Below are 26,442 nucleotides of genomic sequence, written 5' to 3'. Positions count from 1 at the left end.
TTGTGCTGCGGACCAGCGAAGAGGCAACATCGGGGTGAGTATAAAGCTCTCCCCACCCCCTCCCCAGCACTGCACCCATCCCAGTAAGGAAGGGGGGTCCCTTAACCCCTTCCTTGCTGAGATGGGTGCAGTCTGACATCAGTCTGGCCCCCAAGGGGTTAAGGGGGATGCAATACATCCTCCCTTAACCCCTTGGGGGCCAGACTGTAAGCAGCGATCTGTAAAGATGCTGCATACTGTAAGGTGCACAACACCGCTCACAATGATGGGTGTTGTGCTCCTGTTTGTGTGTTTTTTGTGTGTTTCTCCCTTTTAGTTTTTCAGATATGGGTATCCAGTGGATAACGTCGGATTCGGTGGACTATGTCGATGGCCAGCGGTTGTTTGGTGTTTTTTTTTTTAATAAAATGGTCAATGAGGGGTGTGGGGAGTTTTTATTTGAATAAAAAAAAATTTCACTTGTGTGTTGTCTTTATTTCTTTACTTTATAGACTTAGTAGTGGAAGCCGTCTAATAGACGGAATCCATTACTAATTTGGGGCCTAGTGTTAGCCGGTCTAAAATGGCTAACACTAACCCCCCATTATTACCCCAGTACCCAATGCCACCAGGGCTACTGGGAATAGCTGGGTGCCAGTGGTCCCGGAGCGTCAAAATTGGCGCTCCTGGACTGGGGCGGCAGCAGGCTGGTAAGATTTAGGCTGGGGAGGGCCTAAACCAATGGCTCTTCCCACCCTGGTGTTACCAGGCTGCTGTCGCTTGGTTTTTAACCCGGCTGGTTATAAAAATAGGGGGGACCCTATGCGTTTTTTTTTTTTTATTATTTTAAACAGGCTAACACTAGGCCCCGACTTAGTAATGGATTCCGTCTATTAGACGGCTTCCACTACTAAGTCTATAAAGTAAAGAAAAAAAGACAACACACAAGTGAAATTTTTTTTTTATTCAAATAAAAACACCCCGACACCCCTCATTGACCATTTTATAAAAAAAAAAAACACCAAACAACCGCTGGTCATCGACGTAGTCCACCGAATCCGACGTAATCCACAGGATACCGATATCTGAAAAACAAAAAGGGAGAAACACACAAAAAACACACAAACAGGAGCACAACACCCATCATTGTGAGCGGTGTTGTGCACCTTACAGTATGCAGCATCTTTACAGATCGCTGCTTACAGTCTGGTCCCCAAGGGGTTAAGGGAGGATGTATTGCATCCCCCTTAACCCCTTGGGGGCCAGACTGATGTCAGACTGCACCCATCTCAGCAAGGAAGGGGTTAAATGACCCCCCTTCCTTACTGGGATGGGTGCAGTGCTGGGGAGGGGGTGGGGAGAGCTTTATACTCACCCCAATGTGTCCTCTTCGCTGGTCCGCAGCACAATGAAGTCCCTGTGCTGCTAATTATATGTGCGCTCAGCCAATCAGCTGAGCGCACATATAATTCTAAATGTTTCTTCTAATAATGCTATTGTGATAACATAATTAGAAGAAACATTTGATGTTTTCATTAAAGTAAAGTGATTAGTACAGAATGCTCTATTACCGGGAATATGAATTAACGGCTTAATGGAGCTTCCTGTACTAATTAATATTTAATTAATAAAACACATTTCCGTTGTAATAAAATCAGTTTCATTGTTCAATAATTTATTTTAACGAATCCATCATTGTACAATTAAATATACTGTCAAAAAAAAAATATATATATAAGTATATATATATATATATATATATATATATATATATATATATATATATTTTAACAGTATATTTAATTGCAAAATGATGGATTCGTTTAAATTTAATTATTGAACAACGAAAGGGACTTTATTACAAAGAAAATGTGTTTTATTAATTAAATATATTAACCATGAGAGACATCGGCATTACTGCAGAGGATCGCAAACCCCGGTAATAGCGATTCATGTAAACTGTGTTCCCTGCTTTCCCAGATGCATCCAGAGGTGTTTGCATCACTTTCTTAAGATTTTATTTGTTATTTTTAGTTGAACCAGATTTCCAAGTAAATGTCCGTATGTTTTCAGCCGCATGTCTATTTTTTCCCACGGCCGTAGTTTCAGCCTCACATTTCCAGCCGCATAAAAAATACAGCCGCACACATACATAGTGTGAACATAGCCTTATGGTGCGTTTACACAGGCAGATTTATCTGACAGATTTTGGAAGCCAAAACCAGGAATGGATTTGAAAAGAGGAGAAATCTCAGTCTTTGCTTCATGACCTGTTCCCTGTTTATGATCTGTTTCTGGCTTTGGCTTCAAAAATCTGTCAGATAAATCTGCCCGTGTAAATGCACCCTTAGGGTCCATTTACACAGATAGATTATCTGACAGATTATCTGCCAAAGATTTGAAGCCAAAGACAGGAATGGATTTGAAAATCTCAGGCTTTCCTTTATGACCTGATCTCTGTTTATAGTCTGTTTCTGGCTTTGGCTTCAAAACTTTGTGAGATAATCTCTGTGTAAATGGACCCTTAGGGGCCTATAAGACGGAGTGATGATGGCCTAATCAATATTGTAAACGAGCGCTGATTTACTGAGCCAATTAGACGGCTCAATTATAGCTTAGCAAGGGCTGCATGGACATCATTAGCAATGTCCGTGCAGCCCTTGCCCTAAACTGTTATACATCACCTCTCCACGCTCCTGGTCTTCTCCTGTTCTCTGCTTCCTTCCCGATGCTGCAGCTGTAGCCTCAGACCGGCCTGTTTGAGCTGAATTGTCTGATTATCGCTCCGTGTAATAGAGCCCTTAGTATACTTGACTTCAGCATATACCCAGGTAGCAGTTGTAGTCAGTCACTGAGCTCAGTCTTCTTGCAACATACATCAAAAGGGTTGATTTTTTTTTTTTTTTTTTTTCAAATAATAAAACACCCCCTGGGTGCAACGAAAATAAAAAAAAGGATAACCCATAATCCCTGACCCTAAATCACAGCTGTACCAATGGCACTTAGTCCTTGGTCCTCACTACTGCTTCTGGTGACATGCCAACCATGTTGTGTAGTGTCTGCGGCTAGTCACTGCTAGGGCTAGCAACGTAACCAACTGGCCAGTTCCAGTACCATTGGCATAACATTAGAAACAAAAAGTTCTGGGGACCGGGCACCATTAAAATGGAGGCAGGTGGGTACGGATTTGTTATTTATTTATTTTGGCAGAAGGGGGCATCTTAAAGCTATCAAGTGAATACTTACACAATTCTATTTTATTCAATCATGGACATGATGTCCAAAAGCACTACTGGCATCAGCTGTGCAAGTTTGCATTTCCATGCCGTAATCTAGAAATGATGTGCCTTATTGGGCAACGTGGGCAGAAATGATTGCTTGTCATGCCTCTGTTGAATGAATGTTTCATCTACATTCTTTAATTAGATCTTGCTCTTAACTGCCATCGTTCAGTGCCAAATGGTTTAGTATATTTCACTGGATAATCTTCACGGCATTCATAATGGAATAAGAATTGTGGATTTGGTTCACATCCCAAACTTATTAGGTAGGCTTCAAGGGCATTTCAAAGGAATATCTCAGGCCATAAAAGTCCAAATGAAGCAGAGTTTCGATATATGTCTATAGTTTTTTGAAAGTAAAAAAGAAAAAAAAAATTGCATTGGATAGAGTACTATAAAATGGGGGAGGGGCTCTGACCCCAAATCATTGTGAGAATTAAGTTGACCCATTGGTTGAGTAACTTTGGCACTCTGGGACTAACAGTGATTGGCCCAATCACTTAAAATCAAAGGCCTTCAGCCTTTTTCAGCTGAAAAAGGCTAAACGCCAAAACGTCCTGTTGTATCTGTGATGAATAAGACATTTTCTGCAATAAAAGTATGAAGCATTTATGGTGAGTGCCGAGATTGAACTTTTCAAGTAAGTAATGGGACCGGCTATTTCCTATTCAAAAAAGCTGAATCCTACACATACTTTTTTTTTTTCCCCTGGGCTAACAAATTTCATAGATCACAATAACTAGATGATGGTTACAGAGTAGAGATGAGCGAACCGGGTTCGGGTTCGAGTCCATCCGAACCCAAACGTTCGGCATTTGATTAGCGGGGGCTGCTGAACTTGGATAAAGCTCTAAGGTTGTCTGGAAAACATGGATACAGCCAATGACTATATCCATGTTTTCCACATAGCCTTAGGGCTTTATCCAACTTCAGCAGTCACCGCTATCACATGCCGAAAGTTTGGGTTCGGATCGACTCGAGCATGCTCGAGATTCGCTCATCTCTATTACAGAGGCATGGATGGGAATTCGAGAAGGCTTACTACTGCTACTAGGGTCTTTTGTTAACCGTGTTTGCTTCTGGGATGACATTTCTGTTTCATTGGTGACCACATTTGTTTTAACCTTATCCATTATCCTAATCCATAAATAATCTTTCAACCATGGTATCTATGTTTATGCTACATCACAAATATGGAATGTTAAAAACCGGTACGATACACAAGACAGGATAACAGATAAGTCTAGAAAATAGTTTGAGTTAAAAAACCTCCAAATGTAAACAATAAAAAAAAAACATGATAAATCTCCCTACTGAAACTTCTAATGAAAAAAAAAGAAAAAATCAGCAACTTAAAAAAATGTAAATTTAAAAACAAAGTTTTGTACCTATTATTCCTTAGAAAATATAATGTATATTTCTTCTGTTCAGTGTACACTACAGGAAAATGCATCACAGCTGTGAAGGATATCATGACATCGCTCTCTAATTGTGTTCTTGACAGAGTACCAACTGTGATAATGTCATCTATCATATTAAAAATGATGCGGTGGCATCAGCTGAAGCGCTGTATAAAGGCGATGTACAGCAAGGAACTCCATTGTATGAAGATCAAAATATTGCCTAGAATAAACTATCTTTGATCATTATTGCACTAAGAAATGACCCCCTCACCATCACCACATTTTACTAAAGTATTTTTCTAAACTGTACAACTAATTTAAGTTGTTTTTTTTTTTTCATCCTCTATATACAGGATAGGGTAGAGTGTCTAATTGCGCCTTCCGACTACTGACTTTCCCAATACTGCACACAGCACCCCTAAAGTTTTCATCTAAATGAAGTGGCAGTGGGCAGACTGGACTGGTGCTCCATTTATTGGCTATAAGAGTGCAAAAGATTGCCAAGATCTCTTCTTAGCTTTTTTTTTTTTTAGAATCCCATACACATTGAACAGCGTGTCGAGGGGGTGTCCCAAAGGTGGTAGCTCCATTATCCGTATCTTCCTATGAAAAAGGGAATAACTGTCCATGGCAAAACCCTTTAAAGAGGATGTTCCAATAAGGTACACTCTCTTTAAAAAAAAAAATTAATCGAACGGCGCCAGCAAGGGAAAGCCGGTGCCACGGTCCTTTTCTTGAACCGTGGCCCGGTTTCCGCGTACAGCACCGTTCCATTCATGGTTACCAGGCCGGGGGTGAAGCACTGGAGGCGGGCCGGCCCGCCCTCCAGTGGAAGGAAACCCCCGCCCCTCCATGACGCGGCTCCATTAGAATCAATGGAGCCGCGCCATGGAGGGGCAGGGGTTTTCTCCCACTGGGGGCGGGCCAGCCCACCTCCATTTCTTCATCCTCGGCCTGGTAACCATAAATAGAACGGCGCCGTATGTGGAAATCGGTCCATGGTTCAAAAAAAGGACTGTGGCACCAGCTTCCCCGTGCCAGCGCCATTTGACTCATGTATACATCCTCTTTAAGCAAGGAAATGTTACCATGTTTCTCTGAAAATAGGATCTACCTCAAAAAGAAGACCTACCTTTATTTTCCAGTTTTTTTGGAGTAGGCTTGAAATATAATCCCTACTCCAAAAATAATCCCTAGTTCAGCCAGCTGACCACATCTCTCACACCTGCCAGACCTAATATGCTCTGACAGCACCTGCTTAACATAAGCTGCAGGGATGGCAAGATGATGAACAGTAGGGAACATTGAATATGCAGGGATAGAGGGTGTGTGGGCAAACTACAGAAAGGGAAGGAGGTATACAGTATAGCACCTAAAGAGGGGGATGTATACAGCATGTGGAAAGAACTACAGAGGGGGAAGGAGATATATTGTATAGGTACTACCTACAGAGGGGGATGTATATATTTTATGGAAAGAACTTAAGAGGGTGGACGAAAGTATAGCTGGGGTCTCAAACTTGCGGCCTTCCAGCTGTTACAAAACTATAATTCCCATCATGCCTGGACAGACAAAGCTGTGGGGGAGGCTTAGGCTAGGTTCACACTTTGCAAAAAACGGATGAAATAAAAACTGTGCATTTGTGTACATCCGTTTTGATCCGTTTTTCCATTGACTTAGATTGTAAAAAAAAAAACAGATCGAAACGGATCCTTTTTTTTTTGACGGACACAAAAACGTAGCTGGGGGGCTGATTGGGAGGTGGGGTGGGAGGGGAGTTGGGAGGGGGGGCAGGAAGAGTATGGAGGATCCGTGGTTGTTAGTAGGTTGTGGCTTGGGGTTTTTTTTTTTTTTTTTTTGTTCTTCCCTGTTCCAGGGCATAAGGTTCTATACGTGGTTTGAATTTATCTTCTTTCCGCCTTAATGCAGGTAAAATTTCTGGTTTGGAATATTCGAGGGGTAGCGGATAAAGTGAAAAGGTTGGCTATGATGAATGTTATAAAAAATTATTTGCCCTGTGTTGTGTGCCTGGTGGAGACACATCTGGTCAAAGAAAAGTTGGGTTCTCTGGGTAAGAGCTGGTGGTCTAGCCAATTTCATTCTGTTTTTTCGGGTTATGCACGGGGGGTATCTGTTCTGATTCATAGAAGTATCGGCTGGGAACTTTTGGATCAGAAAATTGATGGCGAGGGGCGTTTTGTGTTTCTCTATGGTATTTTGGGGCATATTAAGTGTATTTTGGCATTTATTTATATCCCCCCCCGATTTAACGCAGAAGTTCTTAGGATACTCTTTTCTTATAGTCAGAGTAAGGCAGAGTGTCCATTGCTGGTGATGGGTGACCTTAATGCAGTGATGGATGAGGGCGTGGACAGGTTGAGGGCTTCAGGGGGTGGGGGCCCCCCAAGTGGTTCCCCCCTTCCTGGAGTCCTTAAGGAATTAGGGTTGAGGGATTTATGGAGGGAAATGTATCCAGATAAAAGATCTTTCTCCTGTTGGAATAAAACATCTAACACCATGTCAAGAATTGACATGGTGTTGGTGAATAATCTTATGGTTCCATTGGTTAAAGATATAAAATATATGAAGAGATGTTTGTCAGATCATGCACCAGTTTTGTTAGAGTTGCACTTTCCTAGGGAAGGGAGAGGAAATTTAGTACGAATAAATGCACATTGGATTAGTCTTATTCACAATAAAAATAAGGTTAAAGAGGATATTAAGTTTATATGGGAAATTAATCTTGGCACTTCATCGATAAAGGTGGTATGGGAGACGTTGAAAGCGGTTATAAGGGGGAAATACTTTGGCTTAATTTGTGGCATGAAGAAAGGGTTCCGTAAAATAGAAAAAGAGTTGTTTTTTAAAGTAGAAGAGATTGAGGGAAAGTATAAGTTGACTCCTACTCACGAGTTGAAGGAGGATTTAGTTAAGGCACAGGGGGAGTTAGATATTTACTTGATTGAGAAAGCACAGAATCAATTAGCACTTAGGGGGGAGAAACGACTGTTAGAATCAGGGATGCCAAATAGAGGTTTGATGTCACTTATCAAAAACCAACAGGAGAAAAGGGACATTTCAGCAATTAGATGTAGGGATGGTAGGGTTACTAATCAGACGGAAATAATTTTAGAGGAGTTCAGAATGTTTTATGCGAACTTATATACGTCAGAATCTAGTCATTCAGAAGATGAGTTAAGATCTTACTTGGACAGCATTAGCTTCCCTAGGGTTAATGATTTACAGAGAGATGAGTTGGACGCCCCTATCACGATTGCCGACTTAAATAGGGCACTGGATGCGACTGTAGGTAACTCAGCCCCAGGAGGCGATGGTCTGCCCTATGAAATTTACAGGGTCCACAGAGAGGTATTGCTGCCCGGGTTGCAGCGGGTGATAGAGGAGGCGGAGGTGGAGGGTGGCTTGCCTGCCTCTATGGGGGAGGCGACCATTGTGTTGATATTAAAAACTGGGAAGGATAAGTTAGAGGTGGGGTCTTATAGGCCCATCTCTTTAATTAATATAGATGCCAAATTATTCGCCAAAGTCTTGGCTATGCGACTTAGTAAATTTATTGGAGAATTAGTTAATGAGGACCAATGCGGTTTTGTGCCCAGTCGGATGACCAGATATAATATCAGGAGACTGTTTGAGAATATGCAATTTGTAGAAGGGGACGGGTCCCACTCCATCCTGTCTTTAGACGCTATTAAGGCGTTTGACAGGGTGGAGTGGGACTATTTATGGGAGGTGTTAAGGCGGTTTGGGGTGGGGGATAGATTTATTGGTTGGGTACGTTTATTATATACAGGAGCCAAGGCCTCAGTAATGGTCAATGGATCCCGGTCGGATTCTTTTGTGCTTAGTAGGGGGACAAGGCAGGGGTGCCCTCTATCCCCGCTCCTCTTTGCATTGGCTGTGGAGCCCCTTGCAATTAAGATCAGAGGTGAATTAAGTATTGAAGGGTTTGGCGTAAGAGAAGGGGCAGATAAAATTTCTTTGTACGCAGATGACCTGCTGCTCTTCCTTAAAGAACCAGATAAATCCGTACCAGTCGTGATAAATTTGGTGGAAGAAGTAGGCAAATTTTCTGGTTTAAAAATTAATTGGTCAAAATCTGTGTTAATGCCGCTGGAACAGGGAAGTAACTTAGTGTTTCCGTTGTTACGGGTGTTAGGGGAGGGGGAGAGTTTTATTTATTTGGGGGTAAATGTCTCAAGGAAATTGGAAGATTTCCATAATCTTAACACTGAGCGTTGTTTAAAGGAACTAGAGAATAAGGTCAATGCGTGGCAAAATCTGCCGATTTCTAGATCTGACAGAATAGTCCTTTTGAAGTCTGTTTGCCTTCCCAAGCTTTTATATTTTTTTTGTGCCTCTCCATTGTGGATTGAGAATGGGCTTTATAAAAGGATCAGGGCATTGTTTAATTCCTTGATTTGGGGAAGAAAGAAGATCCGTATGAAGTTGGAGGGGTTATGTCTCCCAGTGGAAAGTGGGGGGCTGAATGTTCCGGATGCGAGTATGTATTTTTTGTCTGCGCAAATTTTTTGGTTGTTGAGATGGAAGAATTGTGCTTTTTTTAGAAGGTTGGGGAAGTGTACAGATGGAGATGAAAGAGATATTTTTCAGTTATTGGAATCAGGATGGTTGGAAGAGAATGAATGGAGAGGATGTGGTATGGTAGTGTTGCTGGTGAAGGTATGGAAGAAATTGAAAAGTGTGCTTGGGATAGTAGGTCTGTTGGAATTTGCTCCCCTGTGGGATAACAGCAAGCTCAGTGAAGTGAAAAAAATAGGGAAGCAAAGAATCCTGAAGGATGCAGGAATAGAATGTGTGAAGGATATTTGGGATGTACATGGGTTGAAGAATTGGGAAAGATTAAAGAGTGAGTTTAATATTAATAAGAATGGTTGGTTCGAGTATGTGAGAATGAGGCATGCCTTGCAGGGAATGGTATTGGAGGGGACATTCAGAGTTCATGGTAATAATGCCCTGATTGATAAAATTAGAAATGAGCCCTATCAAAGAAAATGTGTATCTAGAGTGTATAGAAGTCTTGTGGAGGCAAATGCAATTACGGTTAAGAGTAGACAAAAATGGGAGAAGGAAATCGGGGAGGTAGGGGAAGGCCAATGGATGACAATATGTAGAAACTTGAGGAGAGTGTCTCCGGTAGGTAACCATAGGGTAATACAATTTAACATCATGCATCGCCTATATTATACTCCCATGTTTCTGGCTAGGATAGGGAAGAGGAAAGACGATAAATGTCCAAGGTGCAGTATGGGACAGGCGGGATTTGCTCATATGATATGGGATTGTGTGGAGTTGGCCACTTTCTGGGAACAGGTTTTTATCAGAACCTCAGGGAAGATGGGGGTAGTTTTACAGTTATCATTGAAGCTGGGGGTTCTGGGGGATACCTCGGAGGTTAAAGTAAAGGAGAAGGTTAAAAGGAGAATAATTAGGCATTTATTTTATGCTAGATTACTGATTTCCAGAAGGTGGTTTTCTCCTCAGGGACCGTCTATTGAAGAATGGGAATGCTGTGTTAAAAAATTTGAGACATTATGGGGGAAGTCTATTAGAAATTAAAATTTGAGTGGTGTTTTTTTTTTTTTTTTTTTTTTTTTTTTTTTTTTTCTTTTGTCGCAGATTCAGGGGTTTTTCTTTTTGGGTGTCCTCCAGGGCTGGGGGGGGGGAGGGGAGGGGGGTTGTTGTGGTTCTTATTTCTTTTTTTGTTTTTGTTTTCTTTTTTGTTGTTTCCCGGTGATTTGTAATTTATATATTTGAATTTCCTGTGTATTTCTAAAGAAGGAAGTTGTTTTTTAAAAAAAAAAAATGGAAAATAAAGATTTGAAGGAAAAAGGAAAAAAAAAAAAAAAAAAAATAATAAGGTCAATATCACATGAGCATAATATGAGGGCATCCGTGTGACCACAGGACTGATGATCCATCTGACAGCATCATAGGGATCTTTAGGGATCTATCATGCTGTCACCTAGTCTGATTACACCTCTGGCCAGGGAAGGGCTTTCAGCCATAACACAGACACAGAAATGCCCTCATAATACATATTAAGAAAAACATGGATGGCTTAATGTAATCAGAAACCAAAGCGACCAATGTAGGAACTGCAATATTTTATATTGTACATTGTACTATTGTACATTAAATCAAATACTTCATTCAAAAAAAAACAAAAAAAAACAAAAAAAAAAAAAAACGTAGCTGACACTACTTTTGTGTTTGTTAAAAAAAACGCATCAGTTTTGATCCGTTTTTTTTTTTTTTACAATGGAAGTCAATGGAAAAACGGATCAAAATGGATGCACACAAATGCATCCATTTTTCATCCGTTTTTGCAAAAAAAGGATGAAAAAAAAGCAGTGTGAACCCAGCCTTACTGTAAAGGAAAATGTATAAAATATATGGAAAGAACTACAGAGGGAAAGGGTGGTATACAGTATAGTAACTACCTGCAGAGGGGGATGTATACAGTATGGGGGTAGAACTAGAAAGGGGGAAGGGAGGCACACAGTGTGAAGGCCTAGCAACAGTGGGGAATACAGTATGGCTGCTAACTACTGTATGGATCAGGGCTACAATTTAGAGGCATACAGAATTTATAAAAATAAATAAATATATAATAAATATAAATAAATATATAATAATATAAGACCTTGTTTTATTTTCTGAGGAACATGGGCGTAAGGAAAGAAGCAATATTCACCTGATAACTTACAGATCTCTGGTCCTTCTCACTGGTCTGTGTGTGCTTGGATGAAGCAGTGATGATGTGTCCATATATCAGCTGATGACTGTAGCCACCTATGGGCCGCAGCAGCGTACAAAGCAAGACCACTAAGGACAGAGATTGGATGCAATGATCTTATGGGTCAATCCAATGGAGGAAGACAGGAATGGTGTCACTGATGGGGGGTTGATAGGGGAATATAGTTTATTTTGTAAAGTTATACAATGCTTTGCTTTACTCAAGGCTTTGTAAGTTTCAGAAAAAAAATTCTAATATTATACCAGATTTAAACTAATTGTAGACTCAATTAGTCAAGGATGCCCATGCCCCTATAGAAAGATATTACATAGGCATAACATGAAGCTTCTGATTGCAATGTGAAGACTGTACTATAGGTCACTGGGCACCTTAAAAGCCCCGGAAACCTCTGCATTTCCCATAGTTATGTCTGTGAGAATTAAACTCTGCTGCTTTTCAAAAATTACTATTCGTGTAGTCCGTCATTTCCCTGTCATAAATGGAGTCCTAATTATAGGGACCTGGATGTCTCTTTTCTTTTCTGTTTAGGGCAATATAGTATTGGTCTAGGCAATATATATATAGTGCATAGTGAATGCAATGTGGATGCTGAAATTGACAATTTCATGCTATTAAATAGACACGTTGACCTGGATGCATGCTATTTGTGGAGCACGTGGTGGAGAACCGTCCTGCTAATGCCTGTCAGAGTGACTCATTTGGAAATGATTGCCATTGGACATTGACAAGCTAAAGCCAGGGGGTAATGTAACATGATGAGGTATAAGTGCTATGATGGAAGGATGAGTCACGAAAGAGAAAGATCTGAGCGGACGGCAATGCAATTTCTTAAGTTGGATGAGTAAGTGAACATTTAAAATTAAAATAGTATATTACTGAAGGATAATTCCACTTAGGAAATGAGGTTGACTAATTAAAATCATTATGCATGGTTTTATAACTTACTGGAATAACTCAATACTTGACTTAAAGCTTCTGCTTCAAAATGTTAAGTAAAAAGGAGCGTTAAGTAAAAAGGTAAAAAAAAAAAAAAATTCCATGTGTTAAACTGAGCACAACAGAGCTTGTGAAGACAACTCTGGTCCACGTGGCCTACAAGGGCCTATAGAGGTCAGAAAAAGAAGTGACCACTATCGGGAACCCCTCTATGAACCAGAGTGTAAGCCATTCATCTGACAAAGTAGTAGGGGAAATTTATGGCTCATGATGGATTCTCCTATAAAAAGCTGTTAGTTAGGGGTCGGGGGGAACCAAACTTCCTTAAAGGAGAAGTCAGGCGATTTATAAAATCTGTGCCCTGAGGAAGCAGCACAACCGGCCTAGGGACCTCCACTGGAAGGCCTGTCCCGGCTGATGGACTGTCCACTCTGTCAATCAGTGACTGGAGCGGCGTCCCGCCCCAGTCACTAGCTCACTGACTGGCTGAACGGCCAGTCCATGAGCTGGGTTTGGATGTGTCAGTGCCGGAGATCCTGGGGTCTAGAGGGGATCCCGCCACTCACCACGGGAAGAGGGAGAGGTAAGTTAGTACTTGTAATCAATTTCCCCCCTGCAGGCTACTGGATTTTATAAATTACCGCACTTCTCTTTAATAGTATCTTCACACAATTTTCCTCCTGTCAATTTCAACAGGATTACATACTCGCAGCGGAATTGTCATCCCGCTCCCCTACGACCACACCACCATGGCCTGAAGAATACTTTACCTGGTCGGCGCTCTGGCTTGTTCTGTGGCTCCTGGCGTCTGGACAGGAAATAACCTCCAAACAAATTTAAAGCTTGCAAAAGTGTTGGCTGAACCTGTGATGGCTAACCATCTCATATATCTCCTAGATATGTCAGAGCCTCCCAAGTCTCTTATAGCAGATGTCATAGGAGACTGTTCAACTACTTGATTCTTTTGAAAAATGACCATTGTATATCTTATAAGCATGGTTACAGAAGGTAAAGCCAACCGCAACTGCTTCTCATGGGTTACAACTATTTTGTCTATGTACAGACTTTTAGGGTTATTCCCATGTCAGCTCGTTATCCTCTATCCTAAAGCCAATTGTTCATGTTCACCAATCACGAACAGTTTGTTCGATCGGAATTGTTATAACGATATTTTTCGAACATGCGAACGTTTATCTCGCAATGTATGCAACTGCGCAATTTACGCTTTGCACATGATAATCATGAACATGAACAGATCACAATGATGTTTTTTTTTTATGTTCGTGTTCGGGATCCAAAGCAAACATTAGGATGTTCGCTCATTACCAGTCACCACAATGAATGAAGCGCTCACCATGCCTGTGCAGCCACAGCGGTCGGCACTCTATTCATTCTCTATTGAGCTACCAAACATTTCCGAGCACTGAATTCAGAAATGTTTGACAGTCACATAGAGAATGAATAGAACACAGGCTCCGGTGGGTGCTCTACTCTTTGCAAGGACATTGTTTCCCTGTTCCTAGGACCAGTGGGGGTCCCAATGTTCACATTCCCAGCAATCAATTTGTTTTTCCCTTATCCTATAGATTGGGGATATTAAGCTGAAATGGTAATAACTCTTTAACTGTTACTGTAGCATGGTACTTGGCTATCGCCAATGGTTCCATTAATACTTGATGGAAAGACTGGGTGTGCACGCCAAACCATCATCATAAAAAAAAAACAATTTCCATTCAGAAGAGTTGGGGCTCTTGAGATGGCAGGGGGTGTCAGAGTTCAGACTCCCCACAATCAGACACATCATGAAGATATGTTTTTTCATTGTTGAAATAGCCCTTTAACTGTATTGCTTAATCATTAAATATATGTACACAGTTGCACTTACTGGATTATCCAATAATCACTTTAACATTGTCAATGGTTAATTCAGAATTACCAATGTGAGAATATTCTTCAAGAGTCCCTACTATAGATATAGTGCCAATTGGTAATTTTTACCGATTCAGTGATTTCGATAATGTGTCCAGCACTTTCTAATGATCCAATCTGGCTTACGGTTTTATTATCTCAATTGGCATCTGTCAGACACAAATTAATTTGTGACTATCGCGAAGGTGGTTACAGTGAACATATGCCTTCCTGATACAAAAACTGCATTAAATTCATGGGAATTTGTTTATGTTGGTGTTTATTATAGAAAATCTCACCATGACAGCTCGGTAATACTCGGTTCCACCCAGGTCTTCCATCATCCCCCATGATGCATGTAAGTGTTGAATATCCTTGAAGGACATAGCCGGCGTCACAATAATAGGTAACAGTGGATCCAAGCTTATAATCCATACCAAGTCGTGTGCCATTCATTATATTTCCAGGGTCAAAGCAGGATTCTCGTAGTTTGGCTGCAGGGAACAAAACATAGGGACTTAGCACAATAATGATTTGGTAAACCAACTTTAGTTTTTTTAACTCAGTATATACCAAATGATTAAGATTCATTTATTTCTTTTATTCATTTACATAGTTCCAACATAAGCCAAAGCATTGAGCTGCTACAACTTAAGTTGAAGCATAGAAAATTTTAGCTGTAAATCACCTCTTTGCAGCGGTTAAAGTTTGCCGACTTCCCAGTTTCCATCATAATGCAAGAACGCAAGTATAGTAGTAGTCCAAATCAATCGGTATTGGCCAATCAGATGACAATAAAATTTCATTTTTTACCCTTAACATGGAAACCACAGTGGGCCCCTAAAGTAGCTGATATGATCAATGAAAATACGTAGGGGGGCACTTACTATTAAGTCAAAAATACGCAATTTTTCTACTGAGTATTTGTTTCTTACCCCGCCGAATAGAACTAAATTTAAGAAATATTCATAAATAGGTGAATAAAATAATTTACAGGATAATCCCAAAAAATTAGTGCAAAAAAATTCTCCTGCTACTGACCACACGTAGACTACTGATCACACCTGTTTTGCGATTTTTTAAAATTTTGCAATTAATTTGGGCACAAATCCCAGATTATGTACAGTTTGGAGTTAATACTCAAAACAAGCAGAATAAATAAATTACATGTAAAAAAATATATTCGACCATCGAATATTGGTTCATAAACACAACTTAGTCTAATAAATGGGCGCAAAATCCATATAGTCACCAAAAATAGGTTATAACACCCTGGATAAATGTCCCCCATAGAGATAAAAATATAACTAGAAGGGGAAGGTGGGTCTTGTAGCCTAAACATGAAAGAAGGTGTAGGCCTCTTCCCTTTAAGTAGTGTACCTCGATCAATGACTACTAGACATGCCTTTATTTTGCCCTGTTAAACCTATCATTGGAATGAGAGAAGCAGGGTGGGGATTTTGATGAATTACCCACCTTACTAAGCTTTTAGGAAGTGTTGGGTTCTTTTTCCCGCTACATAACAATTACAGGTTGTCCCGCTGCTAGTACCTCTGTAAGGGGGGGGGGGGGGCATTCATGAAAGTTAGGCCATGGCATATCCATGGAGGAGGCCCATGTTCTTATCTTGTCCATGACACATGCCAGCCGTAACCCCCCTCGTCTGATGGGCTTGTGCCTAATTTACCATGATCAACACCTGCTCAGGTAGATCATGCTCAATTTACCTTACTTTTAGAGGGGGGCACCTCTAAGTAACTCTTTCCAAGAAGGGGCGGGGGCTGTATCTAAAACTGGCGTACGAGTACACCAGTCTTGATTAATGTCCCCCAAGTGTTCTTTTTCTGTACAGCGATACACAGTAATTATTGAATCCAGTCGGCTTTCTGAACAATTCTCTAGAACAAGATGCTGGTTGTGCCAACTCATTTCTCTGGCTAATAGATGAGGATCCAGAATAAGGAATTTGCTTTTATTCTTTAACTTAGAATCCACTAACAGGCTTGTAAAAACTGTTTTTCAAAATCTGTAGTGGACAAAGTAAAAATGACAATGAACATTGTTGTGCCAACATGATCCCGATCCTCACATAATACATAACATTATAATCATTATAATCACATACATAAATGTAGTCACCTCAAGTGAGACGGAAATTTATACAAAAAGCATTTCACTTGGTATAAAGGAATGTGACATGACTTGTTAGGACACTTTCTTAAAACCCGCTATACAAAAAATGTTACGTTGATGACTCAAAGTGGGAATTACAATGTAAAATGTCAACTTCAATCAGACGTTATAAGTACACGGGCACTTTGATTTCAGTTGTTTTGTTCTTTTAGAGTCTTTAGCTAACATAGTCTTGGTTTCTCAAGAGGAACTCAACGACTAAAGTACTTGGAGGTTTTCCTGGACTGTCGGGTATTGGCCAAATAGCTTCTATTCCCACCTTTGACGAGAATGTTGAAGATAGATAGACAAATCTTGATAATGCTCATTCAAGCCTTAGCAGACCATTATAGCTTCCATTAGGATACACTTTTATAATGAGTCATGTACCATAACGGGTATGAATCATCCTTACATTACAGGGCCAAAATTCCACAGAGGATGCAGAAACCAGGGCAAGACAGAAGAGTTCAAAGACATTCAAGTCAATACATATAATACAGTATACTCTACTTTACTATGATAATATAGTATACTAAAAAAAAGAGAGTGCAAAACAAGAGTCCGTGGAGCCTCAGTTACGAGTCTCAAAACACGGGATAGCCAGATATCTCTAGCCTGTTGCCAACGGGGTGCCTCCATGATGGGGAGAGCACCACACCACCCTGATAAATAACCCCTTAAGTCCCACTCGGTTGCGAGTATTGGAACATAGACAGGGAAACAACAGGGTGGCCCCTTTTGTCAATGTCTAACTCAAGGTGCGAGTATTGCGATCATGACAAGGGCTTGCAAAGGCAGGCTTCCACCCACAGACAGCCGTTTCGGGGTTTTTGCCCCTCGTCAGTGTGGGGTAGGATTCTGGCTAGTTGGGGCAATGAAAAATCAACCAACAAAACACAGTAATCACTGAACTCAAGGAGAACAGCGAAAAAAAAATTCCAATGAAGTACTCAATCAAGAGTCTCCACTGATTCCCCCAAAAATTTAAATATGCAAAACAAGAGTCCGTGCAAGCCCTTGTCATGATCGCAATACTCGCACCTTGAGTTAGACATTGACAAAAGGGGCCACCCTGTTGTTTCCCTGTCTATGTTCCAATACTCGCAAACGAGTGGGACTTAAGGGGTTATTTATCAGGGTGGTGTGGTGCTCTCCCCATCATGGAGGCACCCCGTTGGCAACAGGCTAGAGATATCTGGCTATCCCGTGTTTTGAGACTCGTAACTGAGGCTCCACGGACTCTTGTTTTGCATATTTAAATTTTTGGGGGCATCAGTGGAGACTCTTGATTGAGTACTTCATTGGAATTTTTTTTTTGCTGTTCTCCTTGAGTTCAGTGATTACTGTGTTTTGTTGGTTAAAAAAAAGAGAGGGCACTTAAGAGAGGGGCACATTTAAATGTGAGCGATGGAATAAGAGTCAGACTACTTCTAATACTGTCAGTGGTACACAGGGCTAGCTCAGTGTTGGATGGTAGAGTCTTTAATTGATGCATCACTCTATTTTGGTTGTACCATATTGGGGGACATGTATCAAAAGGCGCAAATGCCTTTTTTAGGCACAAATCGGCCCAATCGGCTGAAAAATATTTGCAAAAGGTATTTTTACCAATATTTTATTCACATTGGGCCGATCTGCGCCACCTTCGCCAGTGGGGCAGAGAGGAGGCGTTACGTGGGGTGCGGCAGAATGCAGAGGGGGCGCGACCTCTGCGTGTGCAGAATTTATCGTTTTTCCGGGGGGGGAAATTATATGCCAGCTCTGTTTTAGATTATTTGCATGGACGGGCTCTGTGCGTACGGGATTTATGTAGAGGCAATGCGCTCCGGAGCTGCGGGGACATTTGTAAGCCCGGCGTAAAAAACACCGGACTCCATAAATGTCCCTCATAGTGCCCACATAACATAACCCTACATAGTACAAATAAAATAGCTATAAAGTTTACAAATAACACTTTCAGAGAGTTCCGGAAGAGTCATTAAACATCAGAATTTAGAGGGGAACTCTATTAGGTATTAGAAATTCATATTTAAAGGAAAATTTATATATAATCAATGGAGGGGATGGGCCAGATGACGTGGCAGTGCTCCTTAGGGTGCTCCAGTTTACCATGAATAACAGAGCAGGACCGGCGCCGAGGAGGAAGGTAACACACATATCTTCCATCTCAGTCTCCCTATTTCTCCTTTAAATAAAACTATTAGCCAAGCTAAATAACTGACTAATATACTGTTATCACTGGCTTCAGAGTGCTTTTGCAACCCCTTACAAGAAGCTGTGTAGTTATTCTATTTTCAATGAGGAATTGTCTCCAGTTCCCTGACTCTTCCCTCTCTACCAAGAAAACATACACCAAGTGTTCTATTAACTTGCAGCACTGGCGCAGATGAAACAAAGCATTGTAGTTACTGAATCCAGTGGATGTTATGAGATTCCAGTATAAGATGTCAGTACGGGGGGGGGGGGGGCACTGTAGATATGGGTGAATATCCCCTATGCACTTACATGCAAAAGCAAGAATGTAAGAGCAGCACTTAAAGTGGCATCTCTACAACAGCTCATCAGGTCACCAAGAGAACGTTCTAGATTTACCATTTACTGATGGGGATCGGGTGTCTAAAGTGGAAGAAAGTTTAAGTTCCATTGATCACCAGAGTTTATGGTTAGACATACAAACTGTGTGCAATCCTTTACTCAGATCTGTGATTGCTGTCCCCCTGACAAATCTGTATAACCAATCCCTCCTAACAGAAGATGATCATGATGATTGGAGAAAAGCCAATGTTATAATGTTATACCCATCCACGGGGAAGGTAGTGAAGAGCCCAGTAACTACAGGCCAGTTAGCTTGATATCTGTATTAGTCAAAATGATGGAAATACTTTAAAAGAAGAAGATAAAGGATCACCTAAAAATCAACAACTTGATGGATCAAAACCAGCATGGCTTTACTGCGGGCCGATCATGTCCGACTAATCTCATTGATTTCTTTGACTATGTCACAAAACTATTGGATGAAGGTGCCGGGGATATTACCTGTTGCGGAATCTGTTGGCGCTATACAAATAAATATTATTATTATTATTATTACTACCTATCTGGCCATCAGCAAAGCCTGCAATACAGTTTCCCATAGAGAGCTGATAATTTGGACTTAATCCCTGGATAGTTCAATGTTTTGCAAGACCTGTAATTTTTTGACTGAGGCTTGTTGGAAGGTGGTTTCCCCCCTTGGCTTAGTTGTTCCTTCCCGGAGGAAGGTCTGGCTAGCTCACTGACGTTGAGAAACACGTAATGGTGTCTCAGCAGTATTTCTGCATATTTGCTTTCCCGGGGGGAAATGTTCTTAGATTCACAGACGTTGAGAAACAGTTGATGGCGTCTCTGCGCTGTTTTGGTTGATCTCCCTGAGGTCAGCCATCATTCTCTAGGATCCTAATCCTTTCACATTAGCATACAGTTTAGGCCTGTCCAGTCTATGAGCCTAAAATTCATACAGAAAGCTTAACGTGGAACAAGTGAATGTGACATGACAGTCTTTTTAGGTAGGTTTCGTAAAACATGTTATACAAAAAAATGTTTCGTTTTGAGCCCTGAGTCATTCTGGGAATTACAATGCGATCAGTAGTTATAAGTACATGGGCAGTTTGATTTGCGTCATTTTGTTCCTTTGGAGTCTTTAGCTAACGTAGACTTGCTTTCTCAAGAGGAACCCAAAGAATTAGATTCTTGGAAGTTCTGCTGTGCTGCTAGGGATTTAACAATTCCCCACTCTGGATGATGGAGACGGACAAAGAAATCTTGATAATGCTTGTTCAAGCCTTTACAAACAGTTCTAGCTTCCATTAAAGGACAACTCCGTCCAAAATTTATTTTTTAATATGTTATTACATAAGGAAAATTAGACAAATTCCAAATGTACACTAATTATTGGAAATGTACTGTACATAAAGTACTATTTCCCTCAGTTTAGTAGATCAGGCAGGCTTCAATTTCTCTTTAAAAAAAAAAAAAAAGTGACGTCTCGACCCCAGTGTATATACCTGAATTGTCCAGCAGGGGTGCAGTATATGGAGACATAACATGGTAAAAATAAGTGGGGCCTTTCCTGCGCTTTAGGAGTACCAGCCCCATCCTGTGTGCAGTGGGGTAAATGTTCCTCGATCGCGGTGCCTGCTGCCTCTCTCCCGCAGAACATGATCAAATACTATGGGAGAGAGGCATCGGGGACCACCATAGAGGAGCTTCACCCCGCTGCACAAAGGACATGCTGGTTCTTGTGAAGCAGTTGGGGTAGTCCAGGGGGGGAAGTCTGGGGGTATTTGGGGAGTGGGGGGTGTTTTTACTGGGGGATCCTCTCAGGGTGGGGGGCGAGCTTGGGGGGACAGGTAGTGTACACGGCACATAGAACGGGGCTGCTGGTACTTGTAATGAGATTGGGTGGCCCGTGGGTTAGAGTTTAAAGGTCTTTGGACATGGACATGTTTGTACTACAGGGCTCCTGTCGGGGGGGGGGGGGGGGTAAGCTGAATTTTGTGCCTAATGCACAGGAAAGGCCCCAGTTATTTTTACCATGTAATGTCTACATATACTGCTCCCCCTGCTGGACACTTCAGGTTCATACACTGGGGTCATGACCAAATGTTTTTAGAGATATTGAAGCCTTCCTGATTTACTAAATTGAGGGAAATAGCACTATATTTGTCTAACTTTTCTTATGTAATAACATATTAAAAAATACATTTTGGCTGGAGTTGTCCTTTAAGGTGCACTTTATTTAGGAGGCATGAACTATAACCGACGTAACTGGAGTATACCTATAACTATTAGATGGTGTTATGGTAGGATTTACTTTATCACATAGTCTGCCATTGTGTTACTGTATCTGTTAAAGGAAAAATGCTAAGCAGCAATAAGCAGCAGCGTCACCTTTGTATTCCAGATGAAAGCCGGTGAAGCTGACAGATCCGTCACTCCTGAAAGCCAAATGCATGTTGTTGGAACCGCTCTCGATTCTTTCTGGTAATTTGCTGTCCTGAAAACTTCCAATCAGGGGACTGTTTCCATCTGGCCCATCATAAATATACAGGAAGTCGTAATTTGGCTCGATGCTGAAGCTGTTAGACAAAACCAGTCAATTCATTAGCGCTCATACATTTCAATGACTTCTCCACAATCAAATAACGTTCATTCATTTGCTGGTACACGACCTTTCCAACCTTCCCCGCACACATTGCCATCTTGTCATTTCATGCTTACTATGTGTCCTGATAAGACTTTGCATTATAAAACCGCCAAAATATGATCTACCCTGTGATTTTGGGAGGGTTCATCCTGTTGATATTTTTATATTAACCCTTTATAGGGATGAATTTTTTTATTTTTTTTTTTAAGATTGTGTTAAAACACTAACAAGGAAAGAAAAAAAGAAAATAGTTTAAAATACATACCGTATGAAAAAAATAAATGAATAAGTAATTTAAAAAAAAAAATAATAATAATAATAAAAAAAAAAAATATATATATATATATATATATATATATATATATAATAAAATCGTACTTCTAAAATTCCAATTGCAACAGTTTATTTTGTTTGTTTTGGAACTGTTTGTTTCTACAGCTTTTGAATATACTTGGCGTTACGCAACTTTGTGTTAATAAGAGGTGATCTGTCATTCTGCAGTTGTCAATCTAAACTGCTGACACTGTTAGATAGCTGTTATGTTAAACAGACGCAGGATACCTTTCATATATCTTCATATAAATAATTTGCTCAGATCCTCATTTTTAATATCTATACAGCAGGTTGTTATTGTGTGTACGCCAGGGGGAGTATGTACGGTAAGCGCTTGCACCTGTAGGTTGCTGTTGCATTTGTTGTGTCTTTTGTCTGTACTTCAGCCATATGCGACGTGCAAGCTGTAATGTGAACAAAGGCAGAAGAGTTCTGTTTTTTTTCTGTTCTATGTGGGGTGTGTGGCTACCTCCTGTTGGCTTGCACTCCACCCATATCCCAAGGGTGCTATAAAAAGAGATCATTTGGCTCCTATCTGCCCAGTTGTAGGCTTATTCAGCCCAGGAGAGGCCATTGCTAGTGAGAGAATGCTAGAGTAGGGACCATGTCTCTGAGGACGCCTTAACGTGGTGACATGGTACACTCTGTCTGATCAAATAGTTTGCCAAGATCCTCATTTTTAATATCTATAGAGCAGGTTTCTATTGTGTGTACACCGGGGGGAGTATATACGGTAAGCACCCAACCTGTAGGTTGCTGCTGCACTTAGTTTTTTTATCTGTACCTCAGCCACATATGAAATTTGTTTCATATATGGTGAACACCACTCACTATTAACCCCTAAAGGACCCATGACGTACTGGTACGCCAGTGGGTCCGGCGGTGCAATAAAGTGGGCTCAGGAGCTGAGCTCACTTTATATCACGTGGGGACCAGCTGTTATCAGCAGCAAGGTCCTCACTGCCATTAACCCCTGAAGTGCTGCACTCCTGTCACTGTCTGATCAGGACCCCTGCAGTGTGATCGTTTTCTTTCCAGTCTGACACAGTGCTCTCTGCTGCCACCTCTGACCATGTCAGGAACTGTTCAGAGCAGCAGCAAATCCCCATAGAAAATTTCTCCTGTTCTGAACCGTTCCTGTCTTGGACAGAGATGTCAGCAGAGAGCACTGTGTCAGACTGGAAAGAATACACCATTTCCTGCAGAACAAACAGCAGCTGCGAAGTACTGGAAGACTGGAGATTTTTAAAAAGAAGTTAATTACAAATCTATATAACTTTCTGATACCAGTGGATTTGAAAGAAAAGGATAACCCGTTTAAGTCAGCCCTTTTAGTATTTCCCTTCTTATTATTTTAGGATAGATGTATGTTTATCCAAGGCAGGTTTACATTCAGTTATTGTAGATTTACCAATCACCTCTGCTGGAAGTTTGTTCCAAGCATCTACTACTCTTTCCATAAAGCAAGCTACTTTGTGGCACGTGCTTCGCCTGCTGTGATACATTTTCCATATAGTACACATGTATGTTTTAAAGCCATTGGCCCTAACTCAACCAGTTTAAGAGGAAACATGCTTTAAGATCTAGCGTTGTGCTGTGAGGTGCTGTAGATATGGATGGCATTGCACTCGACTTACAGCGTCGTCTTGCTTTATTAACTTTTAAGAAATCTTGATGAAATTTTACTAGGCGTTCCATCGGAAATATGAAGACGAACAGAATATCTCCGGAGAACTGCAAACACTGTCACGATGCAACGTGATCTTTTATCATTTGAGTATTTGCCTGTTTCCCGTATCTAGTATGTGATATAATCTGTGGTTATTGAGATCAGATCAGTTCCTGACTCTCGCTCTGATCTAGTGTTGCTGAACAGCATTATACAGAGCAGGGTCCTGTTCCCCCTGTTTACTGTATATGCTGATATACAGTACCCGGAGGGAAACTGTCTGACGCTATTGTGGTGTCCGGCAGCCTCTGCCGAAGGATAGCAGTCCCTGATCACTGAACAGAGATAGGGTTAGGAAACCCCCCTTGGGTACTATGTATAAGAATATACACTACATGGGGGGAACGGGACTCTGCGCTGTATAGTGCTGTTTGGCAGTGCTAGATCAGGAACTGCAGGGCTTAGGTAGCCCTGCAGTTCCTGACACAAACGTTGGTGGCAGTAGAGGGGGCCCCTTACTGCTGCCAGTCAGCGTACGTATATATGTAAATACAAATCTATATTTTGGTTTTTAAATAAGGCTACGATTTTACAACCTATTTTTTGTAAAAAAAAAAAAAAAAGGATGGAAAAAAATGAATGCATGTATGTGCATCCGTTTTGATCTGTTTTTCCATTGAATTCCATTATTAAAAAAATGGATCAAAAGGAATCCGTTTTTTTAATAGACACAAAAATTAGGTTGAATACTTGAATATTTTTTGCGTACGTTAAAAAAAAAAAAATTGTTTTGATCCTTTTTTTTATAATGGAATTCAATGTAAAAACAGATCAAAATGCATGCACGCAAATGCATCCATTTTTTTCCATCCGTTTTTCGCAAAAAAAAAAAAAAAGGATGAAAAAAACAGATTGCAAAAATGTAGTGTTAACCCAGCCTAAGGCTGAATTTGTGTGCATTCGTTTTGATCTGTTTTTCTATTGACTTCCATTACAAAAGGAAAACCGATCAAAACGTGATTTTTTTATTTATTTTTTTAATGCACACAAAAAAAAAAGTCAGCTGAGTTTTTGTGTATGTTAAAAAAACAGATGCATTTTGATCCTCTCTTTTTAATGGAAGTCAATGGGAAAAATGGATCAAAACTGATGCACACAAATGCATCCGTTTTTCATCTGTTTTTTTTTTTTTGTTTGTTTGCAAAAAAACAGATAAATAAAAACTGTAGTTTAAACCCAGCCTGAACTTATATTGGAAGGTAATATAACTTTATTAAGGTAACATATTAAACATACATTTTTAGTTAGTGGAGTACCCCTTTAAGCGTGATGTGTGGAATGTTTACTGTAACATGTTAAATGTCAAGTAAAAGTTCACTTCTTGTGGCTTGGTCCTGTCCTAATCTGACATATATGAGTAACCTGCTCTAATCTCTATCCTTATACTAAGGTTTCTGACTTGTAGAAAGGTCACCAGTTTCACCAGTGTCACCAGTATCAGCTACAACATCAGTGCAGAACTATAGTTTAACAAAAAGAAACGACTTCATGTGAGGATGGGGGTACACTGATCTTTCTTTATTCTCTATCTAGCAGTATTTGTTGTATGGGGGTCTCGGTTGATCTAGAGACACTTAATATTGTCTGTTATTTGTGATATTATAAGATGTTCTGTTTTTATTATATTATTTATAAATAATATAGTTTTAAAAGGAAATTCACATTTTAGACATAAACTGAAATTAAATAAACAGCAGAGCTCACAGGGCTATGCCATTTTTGCAACTCCTATTAAACTTAATGGGAGTTATGCAAATTGTGTACAGTAAATCGCTGCCTTTAGCTTCCCAACAACCTCTGGCAGTTGTGGATATGCACTAAAGGGGTACTGGGCAAAACAAAAAAATAAAATATTTAAAATCAACTAGTTAAAGTTATAGAGTTTTTTTATTTACGTCTATTTAAAAATCTCCAATCTTCAAGTATCTGCTGTATGTCCTGCAGGATGTGACGTATTATTTTTAGTCTGACACAGTGCTCTCTGCTGCCACCTCTGTAAATGTCAGGAACTGTCCAGAGCAGTAGAAAGTCCCCATAGAAAGCCTCTCCTGCTCTGCAAAGTTCCTGACATGGACAGAGGTGGCAGCAGAGAGCACTGTGTCAGACTGAAAAGAAAACACCACTTCCTGCAGGACATACAGCAGCTGATAGTACTAGAAGAATCAAGATTTTTAAATAGAAGTAATTTAAAGGGGAACTCCAGGTAGAGGTTAAAAAAAATGAAACTTCTGCAGAAGCATATAGCATTACTTACCTGTCTATCCAAGTTTTGAAACTACCAAAAATCCATTTGTTCGGTTTTGTTTGTTTGCTTTCCCTCAGCTGATCATCACAGCCCCTACCCATCACAATCAGTAAAATTAGTGCTGCACCTGCTTCTGGCCATTCAGAGATGGTGGATCACTCAGGGGATTGGGGGATCCAGCCAAGCCTCCTGGGAGATCACGCCCTGCCCCCTGTCTGCATCATCAGCCTGATCTCAGCAAACACACACAATGTAAGACAGAGGCATGGAAGATTTGTCTCCTAAGGGGGGATAGCAGAAGGAGCAGGAGACAATGTGAATTGGCACAGGGGCCAGTTTTCTTCACTTCCTGGATTTTAAACAGCTACCAGAGTGGCAGAACCGCATAGATACGTTAATACATTGTATAGACACATCTATATAACTTTTAATGTACTTTTAATAGAAAACAAGTTTTTCTTATCTGGAG

The 26,442-nt window shown here is 40.6% G+C and overlaps 1 protein-coding gene across 1 annotated transcript in view; it reads right to left on the bottom strand.

Moving 5' to 3' along the window:
• The window catches only part of CSMD3 (CUB and Sushi multiple domains 3), a 467,563-nt gene that overhangs the window by 321,950 nt on the left and 119,171 nt on the right, over window positions 1-26,442 (bottom strand). The window contains exons 18-19 of the mRNA XM_069959625.1: window positions 21,411-21,598; window positions 14,606-14,800 (exon numbers count right to left, since the gene is read on the bottom strand). Of these exons, the coding sequence (XP_069815726.1) occupies window positions 14,606-14,800; window positions 21,411-21,598 (383 nt within the window). The remainder of the gene's footprint in view (window positions 1-14,605; window positions 14,801-21,410; window positions 21,599-26,442) is intronic.

This window comes from Dendropsophus ebraccatus, chromosome 2, assembly GCF_027789765.1.
Source record: "Dendropsophus ebraccatus isolate aDenEbr1 chromosome 2, aDenEbr1.pat, whole genome shotgun sequence".
NCBI lineage: Eukaryota > Metazoa > Chordata > Amphibia > Anura > Hylidae > Dendropsophus > Dendropsophus ebraccatus.
This window is presented reverse-complemented; position numbering and strand designations above follow the sequence as displayed.